At 37.7% G+C, this 26,192-nt stretch overlaps 3 protein-coding genes across 3 annotated transcripts; 2 read left to right on the top strand and 1 right to left on the bottom strand.

Annotated features, from left to right (window-relative positions):
* Window positions 1-285: 285 nt before the first annotated feature.
* On the top strand, window positions 286-6,912 carry LOC128019067 (40S ribosomal protein S6). Its single transcript, XM_052605039.1, has 6 exons — window positions 286-415; window positions 886-1,017; window positions 2,553-2,763; window positions 3,274-3,420; window positions 6,481-6,638; window positions 6,773-6,912. The coding sequence occupies exons 1-6, from the start codon at window positions 410-412 to the stop codon at window positions 6,866-6,868; spliced, it is 750 nt and encodes a 249-aa protein (XP_052460999.1). The 5' UTR covers window positions 286-409; the 3' UTR covers window positions 6,869-6,912.
* Window positions 6,913-9,690: 2,778 nt separating this feature from the next.
* On the top strand, window positions 9,691-19,875 carry smu1b (SMU1 DNA replication regulator and spliceosomal factor b). The gene is made up of 13 exons (XM_052605052.1): window positions 9,691-9,858; window positions 10,267-10,477; window positions 10,605-10,757; window positions 11,421-11,531; window positions 11,619-11,696; window positions 11,795-11,923; window positions 12,514-12,633; window positions 14,673-14,789; window positions 15,461-15,588; window positions 17,585-17,711; window positions 17,806-17,973; window positions 18,420-18,572; window positions 18,809-19,875. The coding sequence occupies exons 1-13, from the start codon at window positions 9,833-9,835 to the stop codon at window positions 18,905-18,907; spliced, it is 1,620 nt and encodes a 539-aa protein (XP_052461012.1). The 5' UTR covers window positions 9,691-9,832; the 3' UTR covers window positions 18,908-19,875.
* An 849-nt stretch (window positions 19,876-20,724) lies between these two features.
* LOC128019076 (dnaJ homolog subfamily A member 1-like) lies at window positions 20,725-26,100 on the bottom strand. Its single transcript, XM_052605068.1, has 9 exons — window positions 25,943-26,100; window positions 25,403-25,555; window positions 25,055-25,235; window positions 24,153-24,257; window positions 23,718-23,945; window positions 23,509-23,623; window positions 22,683-22,798; window positions 22,161-22,261; window positions 20,725-21,347 (listed from the first exon to the last, which is right to left on the bottom strand). The coding sequence occupies exons 2-9, from the start codon at window positions 25,532-25,534 to the stop codon at window positions 21,123-21,125; spliced, it is 1,203 nt and encodes a 400-aa protein (XP_052461028.1). The 5' UTR covers window positions 25,535-25,555; window positions 25,943-26,100; the 3' UTR covers window positions 20,725-21,122.
* Window positions 26,101-26,192: the final 92 nt, after the last annotated feature.

Consider the following 26,192-nt stretch of genomic DNA (forward strand, 5'->3'; position numbering starts at 1 on the left):
TAAAAGGTGTATTTTGCCTTATAAAGTTAACTAATAAAAATATTTAGCATTTTAACGTAATATAATCATTTAAATATTTAAATAGTAATGCATTACTTTTATGTCAGCATCAATAACTTACTAACATGCCCGTTTTAACATCTTCTATGTTTCTATTTTTTATTAATAAAATATTTATACATTCATAGTTATGCCATGTAGCTTATATTTCAATGTAAAGCTTATATTTCAATATAAAGCTTATATTTCATGTGTGCAAACACTATTTTGCTCTAAAACTGTAACGTGCGCGTGCTGTTTCCAAACGACAAAACATATTCTCGCGATAACCTGGAAGTCTATGTGAGACTACGAGTCGGATATCCGGTCTCTTTTCGGTGGTGGACTCAGGGCGAGAAAGTCCTCCATAATGAAGGTACGGGGACTGAAAAAGTGATTTTACAAGTTTTATAGTTCACAATGTGCTGCAAATATCGAATGAGTTCCATTTCTCAGTCTCAAAACAATCCGATGGACTTTTGATAATCGAGCTCGGCCCAGACAGTATGAGGGATGGATGTTGATTTTATGTTAGCAGTACAGCGGTGCGGCAACATGGCAGCGCCCGCAATAGACGTGCAGTGAGCACATTAGACCACTATGAAATTGTTGTGAGCTACGGTTTATAAGTCAACTTAGTAGCCATTGTTGTAGCTGTAATGACAACGTTAGTACACGTTCTAGCAGATCGGTATCGAGTGTCAAACTATCATCCACTCCTGTCGCATTAGCGCTTGTTTAGCTATCGTTAGCAGAGACGTGTCATATGAAGACCTCACGGTTATATAGTTATAACTGCAGCACACAGCCTAATCTTGTTTCATTTTTTTTTACTTGTTCGACTAGCTCAATATCTCGTTCCCAGCCACTGGCTGCCAGAAGCTGATAGAAGTTGATGATGAGCGCAAACTGAGGATCTTCTATGAGAAGCGCATGGCCACAGAGGTAGCAGCAGACTCTCTGGGTGATGAGTGGAAGGTGAGTCGTTACAACTTCAACCATCTCGACTTTTGTGTGTGAATTTCCAATATTTTAGTGTTTCATGTGAAGCGGAAAAGTCTTAAGTTTCATGAAGTCTTGATTACAAGGGTTCCCTTTAACCATTGTCTTCAGTTTAAGACCAAATATGTTGAAATACACTAAATTACTTTTTAAATCTGAATGGATTTTAAACACTAGGCATCATAGTCTTGCTAACTTTGAAAATGTTTACATAAGAAAAGCTGGATGTCACACACTAAACCAGTGGTTCTCAATTCCAGTCCTCACAACCCACTGCTTTGCACATTTTGTGTGTATCTCTTGTCACTTAAGAGATTTTTACTTTTTGACCGGAAGTGCCCTGCAAAGTGGATTTAACAGATTATTCCACTATGATTCCAGTTCGAAGGGAGCATATGTGTTCCATTCAAAGGGCAAATATAGTTTCTGTGACGTGAATTTAAATTGTATTTATTTACGGAGGTATATTATGTAACGTTTAATAGTAAGTTTTGTCTGTGTTCTGAAGTGAAGTAAACCTCAATTTCCTGTGGTCATGGAGTAGGGAATCAGTCGTAACAGTTAATCCATGCAGCTCTCTGCTAATGACCTGGTTATCTGAATCAGGCGTGTTAAACAGCTGGAATACAACATACAGCTGGAAAGTCATTACAAATTCAACAAATTAATGCATTAACATGATGAATGAAAAGTACATTTTAAAATCGACTGAAAATGGCAAACATGCTTTGCTTGTTATCCACTAATTAGATTGAATCATAGTCTGAAGCAAAAAAAAAAAAAAATCTGTGCCTTTTAAACACTATGCGGTTTACTGTAAAATCTGTCAACTTTGATTGGTTGCCAAATGAGCTTTATTCATTTTTGTGGCACACTAGCAGTTCCTTTTTGGCTGATCAGTAGCTTAAAAGGAGGGACAGTGTGGTGCCAAAAGCAACAGTGGAGCTGCAATCCGGATAACAAGCTGTTCATGATCTAAGTGGCTGGTTGTATTGCATGGCTCTGTCATACTTTCTTCAGTGTATTGTTTAGAGAGTTGGGATAGGTGCTTTATGCAAAGGTGTCCAAATTTGTTCCTTGTAATTGGGGCTTCTAGTTAAAGTTTTTTTCACTCTCTCGCTGTGAAATTTGGACTGTCTCAAATCTGCAGAATGTCTCAGACTTTCGTCCAGACTGTTCTGAAGATATCTGGAGAAAAGTCGTGTAGTGACTGGCCTTAAAATGGCTCAAAATATCAAGCTTGTTTAATTTCCTCTGAATAAATGTAGTCTGAAGCTCTGTGCTCATTATACACTACTTGATTTTCTGTGAAATCTGTGAACTCTGCCCAAAATCTGCAACTGCTTTTGACATTAGACAGCTAGCACTGACTCCTCCAGAGTACAATTTGGAGCAAAAGTCATGAAGTGTATTCCAAATTTAAGTGGACTTGACAACTGCAATATTCACTATGCTGTACTTGTAAACTTCAAACTGACATTAAAATTGACACAACTGTGTTTCTCTTGTAGGGCTATGTTGTGCGCATCAGCGGAGGCAATGACAAACAGGGCTTCCCAATGAAGCAGGGTGTGTTGACCCAAGGACGTGTGCGTCTCCTTCTCAGCAAGGGTCACTCCTGTTACCGCCCTCGCCGTACTGGTGAGCGTAAACGCAAGTCTGTCCGCGGCTGCATCGTTGATGCCAACCTCAGCGTTCTCAACTTGGTCATTATCAGGAAGGGTGAGTATAGTTAGAAGGTTTAATTGAATATGTAGATTGTGGATCCACATTGTTTTAAAAATTAATTTAGGTTGCCAAACAGCTTACAGTCCCATTGACACTTATTGTATGGTCAAAAAATATAACTGAAGTCAATGGAATCTGAAACTGGGATGAGCAATGGTAGAATTTTCATTTTAAGAGACATTTCATTAATAGTGCAAATGAACTTCGGATTCATAGACGGCACACCAGCAGACCCTTCTGGTTTGATGGTAACCTCAAAGGGGGGACAGTGTGGTGCCTAAAGCAACAGTGGAGCTGCTAACGGATAACGACCTGATCATGTTCTTAGTGGCAGGTTGTACTGCATTGCTCTGCCAAAACTATTGCTTTGTATTTTGTTTGTAAATGGGAGTAGGTGCTCTATGCAAGGGTGATGTGATAGAAACGGTTAAGCTGATCTTGAATGTCTGCACCTTGAATGGCCTGTTCCATAGCATCTGTTTGATAGACGTTCCTTTCCTTCAGGTGAGAAGGACATTCCTGGGCTGACTGATAGCACTGTGCCTCGCCGCCTGGGACCCAAGAGGGCTAGCAGGATCCGCAAGCTCTTCAACCTTTCCAAAGAGGATGATGTCAGGCAGTATGTGGTCAGGAGACCCGTCACTAAAGAAGGTATTACTGCTTATGCTTAGTATTTCTCATGTGTTGTAAATATTGCGTCATGAGATTGAGAGGGGTGCCAGCAGCAGTGGAGCTGCTAACTGGATTACTACCCCATTCGTATTATGAGTTGTATTGAATTGTTCTGTTGAACTTTCTGCAGTGCATTGTGTACAGAACTAGTATAGGTTCTTACATGCATTAAAAGGTGTCCAAATTTATTTGTTAAATCTTTGTGATGCTGGACTTTCTATTAATAACAAGCCAGAGGGAAAACATTCTAGAGTGATGTTTGTTTGGAAATGCAGATTGGTTGTGCATAAATAGTTGGGTACCTAGCATGATTTCCAGCCAGATCCTCATCTCTTTAAGCCCGCAAGAAACAATTCATAATATCCTTTTAAAGCTTAGAATCTCAGAGTTGTTTAATGAATGTTATTTTTATAAACTCTAAATGAACGCTTAGCATTCCCTCTAAACCGAATTAGTTAAAAATTACAGATATTTTTCAAACCACTGCCTTGATAAAAAAAAAAAAAATTATAATTTGAAGAGTCTAAGCTTTACTCTGCATGTAGCCACTTTGATTAACTCCAACATTGTGCTGAGTTATGTGGATAATTTTTTTTTCTCCATAATTTATGAAGAAAAAAAACTGTCGGAAACATCATAAAGCTCAAATAGTCATTTGTGAGCCTGGACCACTAAAACAATCTTAAGTCGCTGGGATATATTTTTAGCAACTTTTGATTATTCATGATATCGCCACAATATAATTCTCATACAGCACATGTTGGGGAACATAACCAAAAGAAAAGAGTGTGTGTGTGTGTATATATATGTGTGTATATACAGTCTTGTTCAAAATAATAGCAGTACAATGTGACTAACCAGAATAATCAAGGTTTTTAGTATATTTTTTATTGCTACGTGGCAAACAAGTTACCAGTAGGTTCAGTAGATTCTCAGAAAACAAATGAGACCCAGCATTCATGATATGCACGCTCTTAAGGCTGTGCAATTGGGCAATTAGTTGAATTAGTTGAAAGGGGTGTGTTCAAAAAAATAGCAGTGTGGCATTCAATCACTGAGGTCATCAATTTTGTGAAGAAACAGGTGTGAATCAGGTGGCCCCTATTTAAGGATGAAGCCAACACTTGTTGAACATGCATTTGAAAGCTGAGGAAAATGGGTCGTTCAAGACATTGTTCAGAAGAACAGCGTACTTTGATTAAAAAGTTGATTAGAGAGGGGAAAACCTCTCTAAAAAAGAGGTGCAAAAAATGATAGGCTGTTCAGATAAAATGATCTCCAATGCCTTAAAATGGAGAGCAAAACCAGAGAGACGTGGAAGAAAACGGAAGACAACCATCAAAATGGATAGAAGAATAACCAGAATGGCAAAGGCTCAGCCAATGATCACCTCCAGGATGATCAAAGACAGTCTGGAGTTACCTGTAAGTACTGTGACAGTTAGAAGACGTCTGTGTGAAGCTAATCTATTTTCAAGAATCCCCCGCAAAGTCCCTCTGTTAAAAAAAAGGCATGTGCAGAAGAGGTTACAATTTGCCAAAGAACACATCAACTGGCCTAAAGAGAAATGGAGGAACATTTTGTGGACTGATGAGAGTAAAATTGTTCTTTTTGGGTCCAAGGGCCACAGGCAGTTTGTGAGACGACCCCCAAACTCTGAATTCAAGCCACAGTACACAGTGAAGACAGTGAAGCATGGAGGTGCAAGCATCATGATATGGGCATGTTTCTCCTACTATGGTGTTGGGCCTATTTATCGCATACCAGGGATCATGGATCAGTTTGCATATGTTAAAATACTTGAAGAGGTCATGTTGCCCTATGCTGAAGAGGACATGCCCTTGAAATGGTTGTTTCAACAAGACAATGACCCAAAACACACTAGTAAACGGGCAAAGTCTTGGTTCCAAACCAACAAAATGAATGTTATGGAGTGGCCAGCCCAATCTCCAGACCTTAATCCAATTGAGAACTTGTGGGGTGATATCAAAAATGCTGTTTCTGAAGCAAAACCAAGAAATGTGAATGAATTGTGGAATGTTGTTAAAGAATCATGGAGTGGAATAACAGCTGAGAGGTGCCACAAGTTGGTTGACTCCATGCCACACAGATGTCAAGCAGTTTTAAAAAACTGTGGTCATACAACTAAATATTAGTTTAGTGATTCACAGGATTGCTAAATCCCAGGAAAAAAAAATGTTTGTACAAAATAGTTTTGAGTTTGTACAGTCAAAGGTAGACACTGCTATTTTTTTGAACACACCCCTTTCAACTAATTGCCCAATTGCACAGCCTTAAGAGCGTGCATATCATGAATGCTGGGTCTTGTTTGTTTTCTGACAATCTACTGAACCTACTGGTAACTTGTTTGCCACGTAGCAATAAAAAATATACTAAAAACCTTGATTATTCTGGTTAGTCACATTGTACTGCTATTATTTTGAACAAGACTGTATATAATTTATTTATTTATTTTTTACATTTTATCACCCATTTCTCAACATTAATTTAGAAAAAAAAATACAGAAAGATTTCTATCAAACAGTACCTACCTTTTGACTACCCTTGCTACTGTCTTGGAGTTATGAATCATTCTTTTTGTGAAAAAGTATTAAAATGTCCTAAGGGGGTCAAGAGCTAAACAAAGAGGCTTTTATTACAAAATACTGTAACTTTGCATTTTGGATTTAAAAAAAAACTTTTTATTAGCCATTTCTCAGCAGGAGAATGTCCAAATGAAATATTTTTCCACAATACCAACCTTTGGAATCCTCTTGCTACAGTTTGAGTTTTGAGTCATTATTTTAGTATATGTAACTCAGAAAAAGCATCAACTTCAGTGAGGCAAAATTGCCCTCGGGGCTTATAGGGTTAATAAGGTGGTTATGTTCTGCTGTTTGTATGGTCATAAGTGGCTTCTCACCAGGTGTTCAATATCATGTCAGCTTGATTCGTTTACCTGCATCTAGTTCATATCTAAAGATATGGACCTTAAGGGTTTTAAATGTATCCAGAGACTGATCATGCTCTTTCTGACAGGTAAGAAGCCCAGGACTAAGGCCCCTAAGATTCAGCGCTTGGTTACACCCCGTGTGCTGCAGCACAAGCGCAGACGCGTTGCTCTCAAGAAGCAGCGCACACTGAAGAACAAGGAGGAGGCTGCAGAATACACCAAACTGCTGGCCAAGAGGATGAAGGTATGTGGCTGCTGTTTTTATTATGTGAATAAAGTTATATTGACTTCTGAAAAAGAAACGCCTCAATTGAATCTTTATTACTGAAAAAGCACATGTTGTGTTGTAAAACCTGACTGTCAATGTTCTTTTTATAGGAGGCCAAAGAGAAACGTCAAGAAAAGGTTGCCAAGAGACGCCGTCTCTCATCTCTGAGAGCTTCCACATCCAAGTCCGAGTCAAGCCAGAAGTGAGATGTACCTCACAAATAAAACATGATTTTGTTTAACATTCTGAATGGTGTCCGTTTTATTTTTTATTGTTACCCTGTTGTAAGGTAGTGTGTTTGTAGTAAGTTGAATTTTGTTAGTCTACTTGTTTTGGCCATTCTACATTTATTTTGCAACTGTAAGGGAAGACGTTAAGGTTTGTCAGTCAAGATGACTTTAGTCAAGTGTCTTCTAACCAGTAGTTTTAAATGAATCATAATGGGTTTCATGTGAAGATTCTGTTAGAAAAGTCCAGATTTAACCTACATTACCAAAATGTAAAAAAAAAGGTAAATGGTTTCAAGATCAAGCACTAAAGGGAAATCCTTTAAATGTTCATGCATGTAGAAAGCCATTTCTATTGAATAACTTTCCCAATATGTGCAAGACCCCTAAAATAGTCTTATACCCTTTTGTTTTTTACTTGCAATGCCTGGCAGAGTAAACTAATTCTCCCTGCGACCAGAGGGGCGCTATGTGAGTATATTAGCTAGACACATGGAAGGCCATTTAACATTCAATCCTGTATGCTAACAGGATCTATTTTTGTTAATTGAAGCCAGTTCGTGTTTATATATATATATACAGTATTGTTCAAAATAATAGCAGTACAATGTGACTAACCAGAATAATCAAGGTTTTTCGTATATTTTTTTATTGCTACGTGGCAAACAAGTTACCAGTAGGTTCAGTAGATTCTCAGAAAACAAATGAGACCCAGCATTCATGATATGCACGCTCTTAAGGCTGTGCAATTGGGCAATTAGTTGAATTAGTTGAAAGGGGTGTGTTCAAAAAAATAGCAGTGTGGCATTCAATCACTGAGGTCATCAATTTTGTGAAGAAACAGGTGTGAATCAGGTGGCCCCTATTTAAGGATGAAGCCAACACTTGTTGAACATGCATTTGAAAGCTGAGGAAAATGGGTCGTTCAAGACATTGTTCAGAAGAACAGCGTACTTTGATTAAAAAGTTGATTAGAGAGGGGAAAACCTATAAAGAGGTGCAAAAAATGATAGGCTGTTCAGCTAAAATGATCTCCAATGCCTTAAAATGGAGAGCAAAACCAGAGAGACGTGGAAGAAAACGGAAGACAACCATCAAAATGGATAGAAGAATAACCAGAATGGCAAAGGCTCAGCCAATGATCACCTCCAGGATGATCAAAGACAGTCTGGAGTTACCTGTAAGTACTGTGACAGTTAGAAGACGTCTGTGTGAAGCTAATCTATTTTCAAGAATCCCCCGCAAAGTCCCTCTGTTAAAAAAAAGGCATGTGCAGAAGAGGTTACAATTTGCCAAAGAACACATCAACTGGCCTAAAGAGAAATGGAGGAACATTTTGTGGACTGATGAGAGTAAAATTGTTCTTTTTGGGTCCAAGGGCCACAGGCAGTTTGTGAGACGACCCCCAAACTCTGAATTCAAGCCACAGTACACAGTGAAGACAGTGAAGCATGGAGGTGCAAGCATCATGATATGGGCATGTTTCTCCTACTATGGTGTTGGGCCTATTTATCGCATACCAGGGATCATGGATCAGTTTGCATATGTTAAAATACTTGAAGAGGTCATGTTGCCCTATGCTGAAGAGGACATGCCCTTGAAATGGTTGTTTCAACAAGACAATGACCCAAAACACACTAGTAAACGGGCAAAGTCTTGGTTCCAAACCAACAAAATTAATGTTATGGAGTGGCCAGCCCAATCTCCAGACCTTAATCCAATTGAGAACTTGTGGGGTGATATCAAAAATGCTGTTTCTGAAGCAAAACCAAGAAATGTGAATGAATTGTGGAATGTTGTTAAAGAATCATGGAGTGGAATAACAGCTGAGAGGTGCCACAAGTTGGTTGACTCCATGCCACACAGATGTCAAGCAGTTTTAAAAAAACTGTGGTCATACAACTAAATATTAGTTTAGTGATTCACAGGATTGCTAAATCCCAGAAAAAAAAATGTTTGTACAAAATAGTTTTGAGTTTGTACAGTCAAAGGTAGACACTGCTATTTTTTTGAACACACCCCTTTCAACTAATTGCCCAATTGCACAGCCTTAAGAGCGTGCATATCATGAATGCTGGGTCTTGTTTGTTTTCTGACAATCTACTGAACCTACTGGTAACTTGTTTGCCACATAGCAATAAAAAATATTCTAAAAACCTTGATTATTCTGGTTAGTCACATTGTACTGCTATTATTTTGAACAATACTGTATATATATATATATATTCTCTCTCTCTCTCGCTCTTCCTCTCTCTAGCTAAAATTGAGTAATTTATAAAGCAGATTCTTAAATTCTTTGGAAAGCAACAACGAGTACAATTACTAACATATACTTCAGTGCAATAACTAGTATGTTACAGTTAACATAAGAAGAAAAAAAGAAGAAAAAAAACCCGTATGCTAGTCACTGATGAAAGCCTTCATAGTAAATTAAAAATAAGTAGCAGATATGTTAATCGGGCTTGCCATGCTGGGATGCGACACCTTTGATGTGTTCTATATTCTAAATCGATTACTGTTATAAATCTAAATCTTACTGTTAATTGCTAATAAACCAAAGCTTTATTAAAGATGACGAGCGTCTGTACAGTTGCGTTCATGTTGATTGATTGAACCATATTCATTGTGGTACTGCTGATACATCAGCTTTGTGGTTTTGATGCACCATCTGCCCGCACGCTCTCTGGGCACCTGATGTCAACGTTGCGGGTTTTTTCCCCTATTAATTTCTCCAGACGCGTCATTAATCCGCCCTCCCAAAAATCCGCAACAATCTGTGAGAGGTTTCCGTGATTTCAGACGTGTGAGCAATAAATACAACAGCACGTGTATTGGGCGGTCACGGCCACGGTGTTCACGTGGCTGAGGATCAACACGAAGCAGCGCTGTTGAAATGTTGGCACATTACACATCTAGACGCAGACTTCGACAAACCTCGCAGCCATGGACCTCGAAGTGGAATCAGCAGAGTAAGTACACCGTTATTCACTTCACCTCGAATGAAAGGGATTCTGACGCTGTAGTTGATCGTTTACGAGTGCAGAATATAATACATATACTTTATTATGGACGGATAAACTTAATGAAGCTTGTGATTTTGAGTCATTTTTGTAATGGCACCAACTGGATGATATCGGGGATCAAATGCAATGTCAATATAGTGTGTTAATGTTTACTTATCAATCAGTCGTTGTGTTAGACAAAAGTTTAAAGTAGAATTTAATTTAAAAAAATCAGTCTACGTCAGCGTTTTTTCCCCCATAACTCAAACAGCTAAGTTAATAAAAGTAATTTCGATTAAACTGCAGTAAATTACAGATACCGTTTAGTTGATGTTTTTGTAAAGCTCCGGTGACAGCATCCGTCGCTCTTTGCAGCGTGATTCGTCTGATCATGCAGTATCTGAAGGAAAATAATTTGCACCGCACTCTGGCGATGCTTCAAGAGGAGACAGCAGTCTCTCTTCACACGGTCGACAGCATCGACAGCTTCATCTCCGACATCACCAACGGCCAGTGGGATATAGTGCTGCTAGCAATCCAGTATCTGAAGCTTCCTGACAAGCTGCTCATCGAGCTGTACGAACAGGTAAACAAGTGAAGGAACACCTACAGCTTTCTCAGATAATAGAAACATGCAGCATGTCAATAGTAAATTAAATCTTCACGTAGACTCTTACTTTCCAGAAGTGAGTGATGTCTGGTTGTCTGTGTAGATTGTGCTGGAGTTGATTGAGTTGGGTGAGCTGGGAGCTGCTCAATGTTTACTAAAGCAGACCGACCCCATGATCATGCTGAAGCACACTCAACCTGAGCGCTACTCGCACCTGGAGACCCTCCTCAGCAAGCCGTACTTTGACTCGCAAGAGGTACATGTTCAAACTGTAGTAACTGGATTAATGAATGACTGAGAAATTAACATTGGGGAGTTACACTCCAGTGCATGGGTTGCCAGACTTTTCGCTCAGCTGAACCGTTCAAATGTAAAATATATATACATTAGATTTTAAGCTATTAGATTTTAAGTTATCTAATCACATTCACATGTTACGAATATATATTTGTAATTCTAAATTATTCAGGAAAATATGATTTTCTTATCAAAGTGATAAACAGTTTCTTAAAGAGTACGCTCTCCTGAAAGTAACAAAATAAAATGAAACTAATATATATATATATATATATATATATATATATATATATATATATATATATATATATATATATATATATATATATATATATTACATTCCTTGAAAAAAAAAATACTGATATTTATGTCTTAAATTCTTTATTTACAAACATTTAAACCTGCACACTTTTATTTGAACGGAATACTCGAATACTGTAAACTTTTCTATCAACAGAAATGTTTGAATGTTTAACTAAAACGACTGGAAATGTATCACACCAGAAGCCTCGGACAGTCAGGTTACAAAAGGCATCACCCACTTAAAAATAAGGTGGAAAAAAATAAGATATGTATTTTTGTGTAACAATGATTTGTTTTTTGTCTTGCCACTGGCCTACAGGCATATCCAGTGGGCAGCAGTAAAGAGAAGCGCAGATTGGCTATTGCTCAAGCTTTTGCAGGAGAGGTCTGCTTGGTGCCACCTTCTCGTCTCATGGCTCTTCTGGGCCAGGTTTGCTAACTTTTATGTTTTTTTTTTTTTAACTAACCTGTTGCATTCTGCTGTATTGCATGCATCAGTTATCCTTTGTTTTTACAGGGCCGTATATGTGAGGGTGCTTTATACAGGTTACAGGAAACCAAAGCACTACGGCAGTTTGGCTCATTAGCAATGCTGGTGAGTAAAAAAAAAACCTCTTCTACTTGAGCAGTGTTACCTGGCTTCTTCTTATTCGACTTTACATACTCTACTTTTCCCCCACTTTGTCTGTGAAGTCGCTGAAGTGGCAGCAGCACCAGGGTCTCTTACCTCCAGGTATGTCTCTGGAACTGTTCCGGGGGAAAGGTGCATTGAAGGACATGGAGGAAGAGCGCTTCCCTACTCAGCTCAGTCGCCTCATAAAGGTGCTGTAAACACAACACTGTGATCTCAGTCAGTTTACCTGTTAGAGAAAATAGAAATGAATATTCTTACTGTTTGAAAAAGGTGGTGCAAATGTTTTAATACAATAATAATAAAATGATGGATGTTATTCCTATCTGCATTACAAGGAATCTTATCTGAATACTCTACATGCTACAGGGCTCAGCGTACGCACATTTAATTGCTTTTGTGACCTGAGGCTTTCATCTGTATCTTGCACTCTCTGTGTTCTGCCTTACTTGCTTTAACACCACACTTTTGGATTAATATCAGCATGCAATTTTTGGGAGGTTTATAGTGTCCCAGGGCCGGCTGGTATTTTCTAGGTTAGCGATCTCAATTTGGGATCCAGGGAACCCCAAGTGATCTCAAAGGGGTGCTGGGATGTCTGCAAAAAATGTATAGAAAATTATTCAAATAAAATGATTAAAAACATAAAACATTTTTTTTTTTAGAGTGGTTAGAGTTAATGCATTAACTAAAAACTGCTTTGGAACAATATTTATAATGCTTATTAATATAATATATATATTTTTTTCTGTTTGTCCATGTGTGTACATGTATGATACAGTTTGGGCCAAAGTCCCATGTAGAATGTGCGCGATTCTCTCCTGATGGACAGTACTTGATTACTGGATCTGTTGATGGTTTCATTGAAGTCTGGAACTTCACCACTGGTAAAATTCGGAAGGTGAGTATATATGCCCATCAAATAAATGGTATTTCATATAAGTTATATATAATATTTTTATGACTTTTTCTTATATAATAATTATGTAATATATATAACTATATATATTAACTATATAAAATATTTAGAACTGATCAGACGTTTAGAATAAATCAGATTTTTTATATTTTTGAAAGCAGTCTCTAATGCTCACCAAGACTGCATTTACATTAAAATGTAATTTTATTCCTGTGATGGCAGAGCTGCATTTTCAGCAGCCGTTACTCAAAGGTTCAGTGTAAAATCAGGTTCTTCAGAAATCATACGAATATGCTAATTTCAGCATCAGGATTATTTGATGAATGGACATTTTAATGAGCCATGTTTATTTGAAATAGAAATCTTTTGTAACATTACAAACTGTCACTATTGGTCAATTTAATTTTTTTATCTACTCAAAGCTTTTAAATGTTAGAGTATCGAATGATCTTTGAAGGATCGTGTGACATGGAAAACTGTAGTAATGATGCTGAAAATGTAACTTTGACAATCACAGAAATAAATCACATTTAAACTAAACATTAAAACTCGTAGCATTAAACAACAGATTTGATTCAATTTCAGCCTTGGTCAGCATAAGAGACTTCTTTAAAAAAAAAAAAAAACATTATTCCATACGTTTGAACAGTAGTGTATATTCTACCATATATATCCTATCATGGATGGGGCCAGTAGAGATTGCATAGCAGAGGTGAAACATGAGAGTACCTGCTAAGGTTGAATACCAGCTGGGCTGCAGCGTTCTGGATGAGCTGACGTTTGATTAAATGTGCTGTGAGTGAGCCGCCGCAGCCAAGACAAGAGCATGCTAGGGCCTCTAGATGAATCTCATGATTCTCTGGTGAGAAATGTGTGACTCTTCAAGCGTTCTGCTGGAGGTATCGTGTTTTGCCTTTTGCTAGTATGTGGGCTGTAAATGAGAAGTCTTTGTCCAGTGTGACACCAAGGTTTTTGGCACTCTGTGTGGATGAAATCAGTGAGTTGTATATTGAAATGACAAGGCACTGGCAAGGGATGAACACCAGCACCCCAGTATTCAATATATTCAGCTTTAGATGATGGGCATTCATCCAGAGAGAAATGCTTGCCAGACAAATGATTTGTGAGGGTACTGTAACTGGTTGTCAGAGGATGGGGAGAGATAATTAAATTGGTTACCATCACCATAAGAATAACAGAAAGCTGTTAACTCCAATAAATGATTTGTTGTAAATACAATGAAACAATAAACTCCTTGCATTCTTTAAACAAACTTGATGACTTTCATTTGCCTTTTGATGAACGACTTATATAATCACTGGACCGCACCTGATTTATGGAGTGTAGCAGAGAGGGTTGTCTTTCCAGCAGGTTCTTCCAAGGCTCTCTGACAAATATGCTGAATTTTCTCTAGAATGCTTTGAAATGTGATTATATAAAAAAGTAATTCTAGACAGATTCAGTCTATGTTCATCTCTATATGCTATATATAAATGCACAGCTGAAGAACATTGTCTCCTTGATGCGTGAAAGAGGCAACGCACGTATGCTGTCCTAGGCCTGTTTTGTGGGGGCAAAAAATAAATGTGTGGCTTAATTTTTTTTCTGTCGGGAGAGCCCCGGTTTCAAGTAAAACCTCAGAGGTATACAATATGGGTCACCCTAACACTCTGTGACGTCTATCGTGTTGAGCTGAGGCAGTTGGGGCCGAAAATAAATGCTACCCCTTTCTCACACATGGACTTCCACTACTACTGGGGATTCTGAGTGTACAGTATGAGACTCGGAGTGATTTGGTTTACTGGCTGTTTGTTGTGGTTGGTGTTTTTCTTTCTGGTAGACATAAGAAAGTGCCTTACCACTTCAATCAACCCATCATTTGGGTGTATTTTCTTATGCGGTTTCATTCCATACCCAGGCAATGTCTAAAACCTATTTTCTTTTTTAAATATAACATCATCTTGTGTGGTTAAATGTGATGTGTGATGGTCGGCCTGTTTGTTTGTTTCTTGCACGAGTAGGATCTGAAGTACCAAGCTCAGGATAGTTTCATGATGATGGATGATGCTGTTCTGTGTCTGGCAGTAAGTCACGACTCCGACATGATCGCATCTGGAGCTCAGGATGGAAAGATACAGGTATGGCCCTTCACTGAGCAACGTTCCACTTGCAGTCTACTGTATGTTTCTAATTGTGCACAGTCTCTAGTATTTGTCCATTTGAAACTATCATTTATATGTTTGGAAATTTCAAATCAGAAATTAAAACTTGAGTGAAACATTACTGGTCATATATAGCGATAAAGGTATTGATTTGAAAGCTAGTAGAACTTGAACCTATGTTCTTGAATTCTAGAAGTAAGAAAAACTGTATTTTTGGTTCAAATAAATCAGCCTTGGTGAGATGACGTCAAAAAAAGCTCACCAGCCCCTTGATGCTTTTCAGCGGCATTGTAAGAAACTTCAATCTCAGGGGACAGTAGCTCTGAAGGCAAATGTTAATTAAACCCTGTAAGCACACAACATCTGATTACAGTTGTGACTGCAGTCCATTATAACACGAAGAACAGTAGAGTAACTGATCTGTTTGATTTCTTTGATCTACTGATCTATTGATTGATTATTATCAATTACAAATTATTATTTGAAAATCCCTTGATTCAGTATTTCATGGCACAGAAAGCTAAAATGTATGATAATAATGATGTTTCCATTTAGACCTCATTGCACACCTTCAGTTGAGTTGAAGAGGTTTTCCTTACCTCTGTTCAGTTTGTTATGTGATAAGATGTATCATTTTGTTATTCCAGGTTTGGAGGATTCTGAACGGGACGTGTCTGAATAGAATAGAACGAGCCCACGACAAAGCAGTCACCTGCGTCTGCTTCAACAAGGACAGCAGTCAGTTATTAAGCGGCTCCTTTGACCAGACCATCAGGTTCAACATATATTGCAAATCTGACTCTGTACAATTTCATAACTGGTGTTCAATTTCAGATTGTGTTCTGAAGATGGATCTGTTATCTAACTCCTGTCATGAAATTCAGCAAAAGAATCACACCAAGCATGACCATGACTGATCATTGTTTTTCATTACTGATTCCTGGTGTAACTTGCAAATAATCTTTCACACTCCTAGTATTATATTATATCATATGAAGCTGGTGTTAAATTGTAATTACTTAAGAATTTTATTCTTAAGAATATTTTGTGAATATGGCCACAGATTTTGCACGTGCATTACCCAGGTTGTTGTTAATCTTAAAATAATTGCTTTGATTTTCTTGCTAAGTGGACGGAAAGAGATTGAAGGTAGAAAGCCATGTAATGGATCTCACAATAGGAGCATATTGTATGCATAAGAAACAAAATGATCAGTTGCTATGCAATAACAAGTGCCAGTAGGAACAGTAGGATACCTTATTGAAATCTTTTGCCATGGATACTTTGTAGACAGAAAAGGTGGGAGAGGAGGAGGAAATGTAAAGTCGTGGTCTGGGTGTTAAACATCATTAGGAATATTCCGTCACATGCCCAGATTCAGCATCTCTCCCTCTCTCGCAGACCAGACTGCAGTACTTCTTCAGCTGGGTGTCAGTTCTAGGCTCTCGTGGTGCATGTGGGTGGAAAGAAGCAAGGATTGGCCACGTGCTTGAGCGAGGCAGCACGCACAGATAATGGGTTTCTGTTCCTTGCTCAGCTACCCATACAGCAGCGGACTGAAGCAGACGTTTTGTCATTCCAGCGCCTTAGCTGGATTGGGAACGGGAGGGGTGGTGAAGTGGCAAGCTGCTCTGCCATTGGCCACTTATTGATAAATACTAGCCCCTCCCCTTTTGCAATAGATTGGATTTATGCTCTCAGTAGTGTATGATACACGTGATTGCCAGCCTGGCTTTAAAAATTCTGTATAAAAGGCTACCTTTCTTGTTTGTTTTTGTCATGGTCATCTTTGGACCATGTATGTGTTTGGAAATCTTTGAATGAGATGAGTACATTTGAGGGGTTTGGTGTGGTGCACATGGCAGTATAGATGTGTTTCAGGTAACATGTTGTATTTTTGTTTTGTTCTCCATTGTAGACAGAGAGATGAGTTAGACCGAATTGAAACGAATCAACGTCTAGGTATTAAGAGTCGTCAGGAATATTCCATCACATGCCCAGAGCGAAAGTCTCTCTCTCTCTCTCTCTCTCTCTCAGTCCTGACTGCAGTAGTTCTGCGGCTGGGCGGTAGTGCTAGACTCTCATGGTGCATGTGGGTGGAATTTCATGTGCATGAGAGGACAATATTTTTCAGTAAAGATGGTAGAATCACGTTGAAAGGTTTAGTTTTTTGCTGTCTTCTAGTATGACATCGATGCATGATTTTTATATTCTCTGAGATCTTTGATGCTAATGATTAATTGATTGACATAATGTTGCTTTTTGTTTTATAGTACTGTGCTTTCATGTCTTGTTTTGTTTTGCTTTGCTTTGGTTTTTGTTTAGGTTCGTTTTGTTTAGTTTATAGCTCCTTTATTCATGCTTTATGTTTTAAGTTGATACAATCCCGTTGTAAAATGCAGACAAAAGTTGTGTTGTTTAACTCTCTTCATGCCCTATTTTATTTAGTTTTTGTGTTTGTATTTTGCTTTTTAGTTTTGGGTGTCACTCTTTTGAACAGGCTTCCTTTATAAAGAAATAAGTTGAATCTGTGAAAATGATAAAATCACCTTGTATATATTGCAGACAAAAGCTGTTGTTCTGCATTATGTCCTTCATGTATGATTTTTAGAATTAAAATTCTCTTTGACAATGATTGATCAATGACATCATCACATGATTTGATTTTGTTTTGTTGTATTGATTTTTTTTCTTACTCCTTTGCTAAATCGTCACTCTTTTAAAGAATACAGTTGTGGTTTCATTTCTAACTTTTGGATTTCTTTGATCAGGCTTCATGGTTTGAAATCAGGAAAGATGCTGAAGGAGTTTAGAGGCCATACGGCTCATATAAATGATGTCATCTTCTCACACGATGTCCAGCATGTCATTAGCGCCTCAGCAGATGGCACAGTAAAGGTAGGTGTTCACACTGTGGCGAACAACTTGCAATAGCCTATGCATATGTACATTTATTTTTGTGGATTTTCCTTACTTAATTGTCTTTTTTCAGGTCTGGAGCATGAAGGCAGTGGATTGCACTCACACAATAAAAACCCCCGACATTCCTGATGGTACAGACATCACTGTTAACAACGTTGTGCTTGTCCCAAAGACTCCTGAGCACTTCGTGGTGTGCAATAGGACCAACACGGTGGTTGTTACGAACATTCATGGCCAGGTGAGAACAAAAATTAACCAGTCTATACTGAGCAAGATACTTCTGCATCCTCCTCATTATTATTTAAAAAACCTTACACTAGAGTGAAACCTACGGTAACTGGTTTTCATATTCGGCATAAATGGCACAAAATAACACAAATAATCAATCAGAAACCTTGACTAAAGGCTGGATGTTGAGCAGAAGTAAAAAAACTAAACAAAAAAAGCATCAAACTTCCAATGCAGTTTGTGAGGTTTGCTAAAAATAGCTACGCACTTATTATTCTGACCGTCTGATGGCTTATAAGGCGTACCCTTTTCAGCCTTCTCACCCACTCTTTTCTTGACGTATTTGATGACTCACTCTTGCACGCTTCTTGGTACTCTCTGAAGCGTGCCTTTACCCATTTGCATTGCACTTTCACTCTCTCACCCTCTTGTCCCCCTCTCATTTTCCCCTCCCAGGTGATGAGGAGTTTCTGCTCAGGCGTAAGAGAGGGGGCAGACTTTGTTTGCTGCACGTTGTCTCCACGTGGAGAGTGGATTTATTGCGTGGGAGAAGACTATGTGCTGTACTGCTTCAGCACCATCACTGGCAAACTAGAGAGAACCCTCACGGTACCGTCCGCCCTCACAGCACACGCTGCATAGCCACGAGATCTGTTTTAGTCTGGTGAAGTGTGATAGGTTCACAGCTGAAGTTGTCTTCTTCTGGGTATTCCAGAACAATTGGTATTTATAATCCAAACACCGGCTGTACCTCTAATAGTTGGTGATCTATATCAAGACTGAAGATGATATAAAATGAACTCTGCTTTAAATTAAACAAGTGTTTGTGTGTACATCCTCCACAGGTACATGAAAAAGACGTGGTTGGGATAACTCACCACCCCCATCAGAATCTCATCGCCACATACAGCGAGGATGGCCTACTCAAACTCTGGAAGCCTTGAGAGTCTGGACACATTTTTTTAGTTTTATGTTCAGGAAATGTGGTATTCCTGCACACACACACAAACACGTGTCTCTGGCTTAATACGCCTGCTATGACATTGGTCTTCCATTCAAAGCTCTCAAAAAGATTTATGTTCCTGTTGAACATTAGCATCATACCTTGAGATGACGGACCTCTTCGACATCTGAAATTAACTACATCCAATTATGGTTATACTAACGTTCCTCTGAAGTCTCTAGTGGAAAACAAGAAATACTGCATGGATGTACTGGTCTTTTATTATAATTAAGGGCTTTGTGGTATTGTCTGTGATAATATCTGCATGCAAGATTTAGCCCGATTGACATTAGTGTGGTAACTGTACAAGGTTTCTTTCCAGACCATTCTTTGACATCTTATATGTGAATGGATTTTCTTTGATCATTTTGGCCAAAGACAAATAGTGTGTACTTGCTCATAATGTGACCTTGCACTAGTCTTGGACTCAATGAGGACATTTTCCACCTATGTGTACTTGTGTACATTTAGAATTCTGATATGTTTAGAATTCATATGGTACAATATTGTGTTGATTATAACGGTTTAGTGTGTTTTAACACTCAACCAAGCACATCTACTTGTACTGCATGCGGGTGAACATATTATGCAGTTACTGCAATACTTATGAAGTAATCAGTATGGTTTGTATTCTGATAATTACAGATTATTTTTTAATCGAGGGTATTCACAGTTTTCGTTGAATATTGGTATAACACTGCTTTACAGTGTAAGTCTCTGAGTATCTTACTGTGTTGGTAAATAACGTGCTGTTATTGCTGCAGTTTAATTCAAATTCAAGCATGAATAATTCATGACAATCTTTTCAAGACGATTTGTCATTAAGATGCATCATTAACTGGTTAGATGTGTGCTTGATATTTGCAGTAGATCTCCAATAAAGCTGTAGAGACATCTTGATATACAAAATGCATATTATATATTTTTTTTTTAAACAAACAAGAGGAATGTTTATTTCCACAAGTACTCCAATCCCCCCAGAGCCCAAAAATACAAAAGTGACTGAATGATTAACATTGTGACATTTATTTTATAAATAGAACTACAAATGGCAGAATGGCAGTTATTGGTCATAATTAAAATTCACAATTTTTCAATTAATCTTCAGTCAACACAGATAATAAAGTAATCGAATAAAGATTTATCTGATAGAAAAAATTAAAATATTACTAATAACAAAAGGGATAAAGGTGCATTTGCAATATCCAAAAATCTCTTGAGTTAAAATTGAATTTGAAAAAGCTTCAGTTTTCTTAAGACTGGTTTTATGTAGAGCTATGTAAATCCGGCTCATTTTTTAATTATTTTTTTGGTTATTTAGATTAAATAAATTCCTTCCAAAAAGGATTTTAATGTTTCCCTAATAGCAAACAAATACAACATGATTTAGTTCAGTTCAAATCCTTGGCTATTATTTCTTAGTTATGATGACAATGTAAGCACAATATCATGAAATGTTATTTCACCAGGTACTGGGCTATAAATAATATCAAGCAAACTAATATCACTCTCTACAAAATAAAGCTTTTAAGTAATGGATCACAGTCTGCCATCATTATGAACAAGATTTTCTTCTCCTTTAGAAATACCACCATTTCAAATGTATTTAAAACTTAATTATTAACCCTCTTATTAGTTTTAAATGTTCTAGAACATTAAGCAGTAAACTGGCACACGGCAAATTTCCAACAACATCAAGATCAAACAGTCTTACATGTAACCCACAATTAATTGGCAATAAACAAAAAGATTGTAATGTTTTGTTTTTTCAAACGGAGGACGTAAATGTGGTTTTCAAAGTAAATTACATTTTAAAGATGAAATTTTCTGGTATTATGGCACAACCAACTTGACCTGAATGTTGTTCCATTTCCACTGTAACTTCTACACACATTTCCATAGACTCTCCCTTCAACTGAAACTCTATGGCACCAGTCTCACAACTCTCCCCTAAGTTTATTTCCCAAATGATTTGCTCAAAATTTTGGATGAGGAGTTTCTTCCAAACAATGACACAAGAGGTCGGCACTAAGAGGTCTTATTCCAGGCACAGAACTAGTTGAGAGGTAAATAACTCTTTTCCTCTTGGTCCTTTTCCTTGTGTTCCAGCAGAGGTGGCATTTGTTGTGAAAGGGAAGGTAAGGGAACAGGAATCTCTACGAGGTTTGGCACTGCACACCTCCAGATGGGTAGAAGTCCTCCTCCTCTATATAGTGGTAATTGTGGCGTTCACGGGACAGATCACAGTCTTCAAGGTCAGCGTATATATAGAGGTCATCATCCATGCCCTCAGGCTCAATATTTGCCTGTTTTTCAGGCAAGTACCTTTCTAATTCCTTTAGTTTGTTTAATGGGAGGAAGTTCTCTTCAGGGAAAACAACCTTCAGAAGAAAATAAGCACAATCAGTTAATGTTGTAAGTGAGAGGGAGCAAGAAAAAAAGTTACAAATGAATACAATAACAGTTTCTCAGCATTTAAAGTACAGTGGGTAGAGAAAAGAATCAGGAAGGGTCTGTGTTGTAATGAAGGCCTTCCATTTCTTAAAAATAGATTTCACTGTGCTTATAGGCATTGATAAAGCCTTTGCAATTTTTCTGTATGCATCTCCTGACTTGTGCCGGTCCATAACTTTACCCCAGAGATCTTCTGACAGTGCCTTACCACCCATAGCTTATTGTTTGCCTCAGTTGCACTACCAAGGACTGAAATGCTCAGGCAAGCTCTTTTCACTCTGAGCTAATCAAAATGATGAAAAGATGAAGGTCAAATAGCTTTGTGTGCCACTGAGAAGATGATTAGCTACACCTGATTGAGTCGGCAAGTCATTCAAGTTGCACAGAGTAAATACAGCTGGATTAAAAAACTTGTCCATCATTTCAGGCTGATTCATTTCTATTGCCGCTGTATTTATTTATTTGCTCTGAAATGTTTAAAATATTTTTTACAAATGTAAAAGTGAATCATTAATTAAACACTAAAATTAATAAATATTTGTTAACCTTCATGTCAACGTGACCATTAAGAGCCAACAAACTGGAATGTCCAATCATGTTATCCACAAAAGGTTAATGTAATCTGATTATGAGCATTATAAAATGTAACACACTTTTGACTACTTGATTTATAGAATCTAATTATGTAATCCAGATCGCATGTACTAACATGACCGCTTAGACTGAAAAGGAGTACTCACACTGAAAAGGATGACTAGTTTCCCTTTCTCAAATGGTCGACGGTGCATTGGCATCCCCTCATTCAGGACACATCTCTTATCTCCAGGTCTGATCAACTCTCCTATTAATGCAACAAAGACAGACAATACATTTGCTTTGCCCATCTACAGTTTATATTACAGTTATCTGAGCTCTGCTAGTAAGATTCATTTAACAACCAGCCAAGCTTCTAATTGGTAGTTTTTATTCAATAAATGGTTCAGGAGTAAATTCAGAGTGATATCAGAACCAGTTACACCAAATCCAGGTAGACCAAATTAATCACAGCCCTCAAGAAGAGATGTTACACACATGCTTGGTAGACTGGTGATATACATGGTCAATAAAGCACTAAGGATTAGGAACTCTGGAAAAGCCGATAGCAAAAATGTCCATAAGGTGTGCCATCTGTGAAGGTTACGTAACATCACTCTTGCCATTCTCCCCAAGCCAGATCATTACTAAGAGTGGATATGCTTACAGATTCAAGACCGAAACTTCACCTGGATGGGATGTGATGAGTAGAGTTCTGTTGTCCAGTGTTTTAACAGGTTTCTGAAAGCCACATAATGACTCTACCAACTGTAGCTCCATGTTCATGATGAGGTCCTCTCCTTGTCTGGCAGGAGAAATGGTAAGTATGTTAATCGTTAGGTTTTCACACAATATCTATATATTCTGTTCTCTAATTGCCTTGTCTAAATGAGCAAGTACTGTAACAGACTGTCCAGAAAACAGAGAAAGTGTGACACCAATCCTGAAATAAATGAGCCAGTGCTGCCATCTCCAGGACATTATCATCAATGACATACCTCTGAAAATAAACACAGCCCCTGGATCTTGAAAAATAAAGCCTCATTTTAATGATGACAAGTTAAAAAAATTAATTTCTGTCGCTTTTTAGATGTAGTAAAACACCCAGAGATGTGAACTTTCAGTCACTGGCTATAATTCTAACCTTGAAATAAGGATTAGGCATAAAATAACGTCTTCAGAATCAGTCATACATGTGAAAATCGGTTGAGAGTTAAGAAACAAATAGTCATACGCTGGCTCAGAGAAAGAAAAGCAAAAATGCTATGAAATGCACATATTCATTAAGAAAATATGATGTGCTAGACACTGCATTTAGAATCAGCATCCCAAAAATTTGCCAAAATTTAAATCAGCAAATATATTGCAGGTCAGTGTAATCAGTGCCAACTTCAAACTTCAGTATTACCAGCATCATATAACATAAATTAACAAACCAAACCAATAAAAAAAAAAAAAAAAAAAAATTCTGAATCAACCAGGGGTTCAGAAACTGATTGGGCCGTGTGGTTTTACCTGGTGAAAACCGTGTGTGCTCTCTGATCCAAGACAATAATAATGTCTCCAGGTTCAAGGCCAGGCTCCTGGTCGCCCTCCCCATGGAACACTATTTTCTGTCCATCTTTCATACCTGTAATAACACATAATCAAGCATGAACAAAAGTAACAGACTGTAGAGAACAGATGTTTTGGACTGAACTGGGCTTTTCCTATCACTTTCTGACCTTTATTAATGTGCACATCAAGAATCTTCTTCTGGCGTAGTATCTTGCGTCCAGCGCATGTTTTGCAGCGGTCGCGGTGACCCAGTCGCTGACCTTGCCCCTGACATCCGGCACAGACTGTAGATAGCTGCTGCACCATGCCAGGTGCTAAGTGATGTAGTCTGACCTGGACACCCACCCCATGACACAGAGGACACACTTCTATCACTCCTTTACGGCCTCCACGACCTGTAGATCAAAATTCAGTGTTAAAAACAAAAAATATATTCCAACTATTGTATTTGAAACACTTAAAGCAGCAATGCAACAACTGTTTTAAACTTAAAAAAAAAAAATCTTACCAATCAAACATTTTTGAATGGTATTGTAAAATATATAGTAATATAAAATAGTTCATAAAATGACCCCTTATACAAAATTTCTGTCAATTATTACCTTCACACTTTTCACAGATTACATTCTTCTGGACAGCAAGTTTCCTGGTGGCTCCATTATAAAGGTCCTCCAAAGACACGGTCAACTGATGCACCATGTTCTTTCCTGTGTACAACAACCACAAAAGTTTACTAGGGATTTTTTTTCTTCACATTTCCGGGTTTCTCAGCAGCAGAAGTTGTCATAGTGGGCTAAACCTCTATAGCAGTGAATGGGAGACTACCACGAATATACTTTTTGAATTCCCATTTTTTCAAATTGCAAAAGAAAAACATGTTTTCATGACTTTCAAATAAAGGAAAAATAATTGAGAGACTGATAACGGCAGTCAGTAGAGAGAACAATGTCAAATTTACAAATGTACTCCCATAGACACCGTGTTAGAAACACTCTTGCATTAGCGTTAACTAGTTTTTTGTAATTTGATGCAAAGGTAATATAATACAAAGTATAATGTTATAAAAGTAAATACATTAAAAAAAAAAAATCTACATAAAAAAAAAAAACTTTGGAGGATTTACGATGTTGGTGACCACTTAAAGACTCGTGAAAAGGATCCATATGACTTAAAATAATTTATGAATTATTCAAGGTGCAATGCATGTATGTCAGCCTATGAGAACATCTGATCTCCTTGAGAAGTGCAAACAAAGATTGCAAATGGGAATAACTGGGAAAAAATGTAATTCAAACCCAAACATAATTTAAAAATGTAAATTAAACCAAACAAAAAAGATCACATATATTCCATAATATTTTAGGATACTAAACATGTAAACCTTTAAAAGGTCAGAATTATTTTGAAAACCCGGCTCTTCCATTCACAAATCCTCCAGCAACAACATGGATTACCAGGTTTGCACAAACTGTGGAGTCTGTAGCTAAGAAAGAAATGTCCTTACCTCTCCTCTCCCGGTGCATGCGTCCCCCTCCTCCAAAAAACAAGTCAAAAATGTCCATGGGGGAGCCAAAACTTGGCCCTCCATTTCCGCCCTCCTTAATTGCCTTCTCACCCCCTCTGTCATACACTTCTCTCTTCTTGGCATCTGACAAAACCTCATATGCTTGGGAGATCTGTTTGAACTGGAAATACAAATAATAATAATAAAAATACGTTTTAATTTTAAGGTTCAAACTTTGAAACCACCCAGATGATCCATAAACTGTTGTATACATCCAAATTATAAAATCACTCAAATATACACTCAAAAATAATGCATTATAATGTATTCAACTTTTGACAGTCTTACCCTTTCCCCCTCTGTTGGGTTTTTATCTGGGTGATATTTTAATGCCAGTTTACGATAAGCCTTCTTCAGCTCTTCAGGGCTGGCGTTAGGCTTCACACCCAGCATATCATAAAAACCAGTCTCTTTCACCATTGTTGCCCCGAACAGGTTAATCTAGTCAGAAGAAATATTTAAAAAAAATACTAAAAAAAACTGGATAATTATTTAATTAGTATTACCCTTATAAGAATTACTCTAAAGCTTGGCCATGTTTTCAATTAGCACTGGTTAAAACTAAATTCAAATGACCATCATATGACCAGTCATCGGAACATTCACACAGATTTAACTTGAACAACCGGTTTGAAATAATAGGTTTCAGTCATCGGCTGTGTTAAAAGGTTTTAAGTGGTGATTTCAAAATCACGCGACATTAAATGCCATGCTAACGTTACATGTCTGTTATTAAAGCCATCATTTTGGGGGAACAAATAAAGAAAACAAAGACCACAATCACTTTATTCATGCCACAGCACTTTATTTTAATAAATTGTCCAATACCGTGAAATATGGTGAAATCCCTTCTCGTCTTATGACTCCTTGTGCAAATCAAGAGACTTCCAGAACCTTCCTGCAGCGCTCTGCATCTTCTTCTGGTGGAGCTTTATTGAACTTTGATTGTCGTGCGATCTATTTCTGCCACCTACTGTACGTAGTGACGTATGGCAGGCAGTGACGATCAGCCGTTTTATTAAAGTGTTGAGCTAATTTTGACAACATTTGATTATAAAACGTTTTTATTATAATTTTG

The sequence above is a fragment of the Carassius gibelio genome, chromosome A1 (assembly GCF_023724105.1).
Source record: "Carassius gibelio isolate Cgi1373 ecotype wild population from Czech Republic chromosome A1, carGib1.2-hapl.c, whole genome shotgun sequence".
In the NCBI taxonomy this organism is placed as follows: domain Eukaryota; kingdom Metazoa; phylum Chordata; class Actinopteri; order Cypriniformes; family Cyprinidae; genus Carassius; species Carassius gibelio.